The sequence below is a fragment of the Onychostruthus taczanowskii genome, unplaced genomic scaffold, assembly GCF_017590055.1.
Source record: "Onychostruthus taczanowskii isolate IOZ18803 unplaced genomic scaffold, ASM1759005v1 scaffold58, whole genome shotgun sequence".
NCBI classification, from domain to species: domain Eukaryota; kingdom Metazoa; phylum Chordata; class Aves; order Passeriformes; family Passeridae; genus Onychostruthus; species Onychostruthus taczanowskii.
The window spans coordinates 2323461-2325602 of record NW_024503457.1 but is presented as its reverse complement, the minus strand read 5'-3'; the positions used below and the strand labels follow the sequence as shown (position 1 = coordinate 2325602).

Below are 2142 nucleotides of genomic sequence, written 5' to 3'. Positions count from 1 at the left end.
GGCTCGGGGGCGCCGTCGGGCCCCCCCCGGCAGCTGAGGATCCGGTCCATCTCGTCGTAGTACTTGCATATCTTGCGGGCGTGCCCGTTCTTCTTCAGCCCGTCCCGGGCCTGGTAGTACTGCCGCTTGAGGCCCTTGATGCGGATGCGGCACTGCTCGGGGGTGCGCTCGAAGCCCAGCTCGGCCAGGCGGCACGCCACGTCCCGGTACACATGGCTGTTCCGAAAGTTGCCGTCCAGCGCCGACTGCACGTCCGCCTCGCCCCAGATCTCCAGCAGCGCCCGCGTCTCCAGATCCGACCACAGGAAGCCCCGCGTGTTCGTAATCATCCTTGGCCGGCCGGGGTCACTGCAATGGCCGCGCACCGGGGAGAGGGAAGGAGGGAGGGAGGGAGAGAGGGAGGGACGGAGGGGGCGGAGGAGGGCGGCGGGGAGGAGGGAGGGGGTTTAATGCCCGCACGCGGCTCTCCCAGGGGGCGCCTACGCCAGCCCCGGCAGCCGCGGTGCGGTGGGAAGCGGCGGAGAGCCGGGTAGCGGGACCCGCATCCCGGGCCGCCGCCGCTCGCAGCCCGCACGCACGCAAACAAAACTTTCCAGGCGCCGCTTTGCGCTGCGGCCACCTGCAACAAGAGGGGTAATGAGGTGGCAAAAAAAAAAAAAAAAGAAAAAGGAAAAAAGCCTCTTCCCCTTGACTCGCCCTCTCCGAAAACGATGATGGTAAATAAAAAATAAACAAGCAGGCACCCGGCGCGGAGCCGCGGTCCTCTCCTCCCCCGCTCTCAGGCAGACATTCGTGCGCTGCCGCTCCCCCGCCCCGGGCTCCGCTGGGAGCGACAGAAAGACGGTGCTGGCTGGACCTGGAGGCTCTGCTCATCACAGTGCGCCTGCCTCCCTCCCTTCCTTCTCCTCCCTCCCTCCCCGCCGCAGAGGAGCGCGATCCCTACACACACACACACCCCCACACACAAGGCGCTGCAGCTCCGCTCGGCGCCTACCTCACCCCCGCGCACCGCCGTGCCGGGCCGCGCCGCGCCAGCGCGGGCAGCGACATCGCTGCGCCCTGGCCGCCGTCCCTGCAGGCCGCCACGACAGCCGCGCCGCAGCCGGCGCCGCCCGCAGGCCCGCGGGGACCCGGCAGCCGCTGCCCCTGGCAGACCCTGCGGCGGTGCTGGGGGTCGGGTCTGCGAGCGCTTCCCCCGCCCCCGGCCGTCCCTCCGCGGAGCAGGTGAGCGGCCCGGCCGGCCCCCGCGGCCGGCGGGGGTGGGCTGCATCCTGCCGGGCCCCGCTGCCGCCCCTTCGCTTTGGTTTTGCTCTCCGGCAGCAGCGTCACGAAGCCGCCACCGCCTCCCTCCCGCCTCGGCCCAGCCCCCAGCGGGGCTGCTCGGCCCGGCGACCTTTCCTTCCGTGGGGAGCGCGCACCGGCCCGACCGCCCGCGGGCTCCGGCAGCACCCGGCGCCCACCCGGCCCCGCCTCCCGCCCGGGCCGGCGCTCGGAGGTTTGTACCTTGGTCACGCCGCAGCCAGAGGGCCAGGGCCGCGGCCAGGGCGGCCAGGGCGATGACAGCGCCCCGTCCCCACATCCTGGCGGGTACAAGCAGGGCCGCTCCGCTCTTACCTCGGCACAGCGCGGGGCTCCGCACACCCGCTGCCCAGCGCGCACAACTCATCGGCGCGGCTTCCGCCTAGTGCTAAACCCCTCCCGGCACCGCTCCGCGCCTCCCCGCGGGCTGCCCGCGCCCCGCGCAGCCACGGGCGGGCGGGGCCGCCGCCGAACGTGGTGTGTTAGAGCCCGGGAGGGGAGAGCCTGGAGAGCCGGCCCAGCGCTTTAGGGCTGTCTTCCCGGCCCTTTAATTAGCAGCTGTTATAAACTCCCAGGAATTTACCATTTATTGTTTCACGCTCTTCTCATCCCTCACCTCGCCAGGTGTTTCTGAGAAAACTCCTCATTTGCAAGTGTGATTTGCTTCTGAGGTACTGTTTCTTGCTCAAATACATAATTTTGCCCTATACACAGCACTTGCCCTATACTGCACTGGTGAGGCCACATCTCAAGTATTGTGTCCAGTTCGGGGCTCCTCAGTCCACAAAGCACACCTGAGGTGCTGGAGCAAGTCCAGAGAAAGGAAACAAAGCTGGTCTAGAG

The 2142-nt window shown here is 68.9% G+C and overlaps 1 protein-coding gene across 4 annotated transcripts in view; it reads right to left on the bottom strand.

Moving 5' to 3' along the window:
• NAXD (NAD(P)HX dehydratase) overlaps nt 1-1677 on the bottom strand; it is a 49296-nt gene extending 47619 nt beyond the window's left edge. The window contains exons 1-2 of one of the 4 annotated variants that reach the window (XM_041418136.1): nt 995-1056; nt 1-348 (exon numbers count right to left, since the gene is read on the bottom strand). In XM_041418136.1, the coding sequence (XP_041274070.1) occupies nt 1-348; nt 995-1050 (404 nt within the window). In that variant the 5' untranslated portion in view covers nt 1051-1056. Of the gene's footprint in view, nt 349-994; nt 1057-1503 lie in introns of those variants that run through there. The other 3 variants (XM_041418138.1, XM_041418137.1, XM_041418139.1) reach the window with 3 other exon arrangements.
• Between the last annotated feature and the right edge of the window lie 465 nt (nt 1678-2142).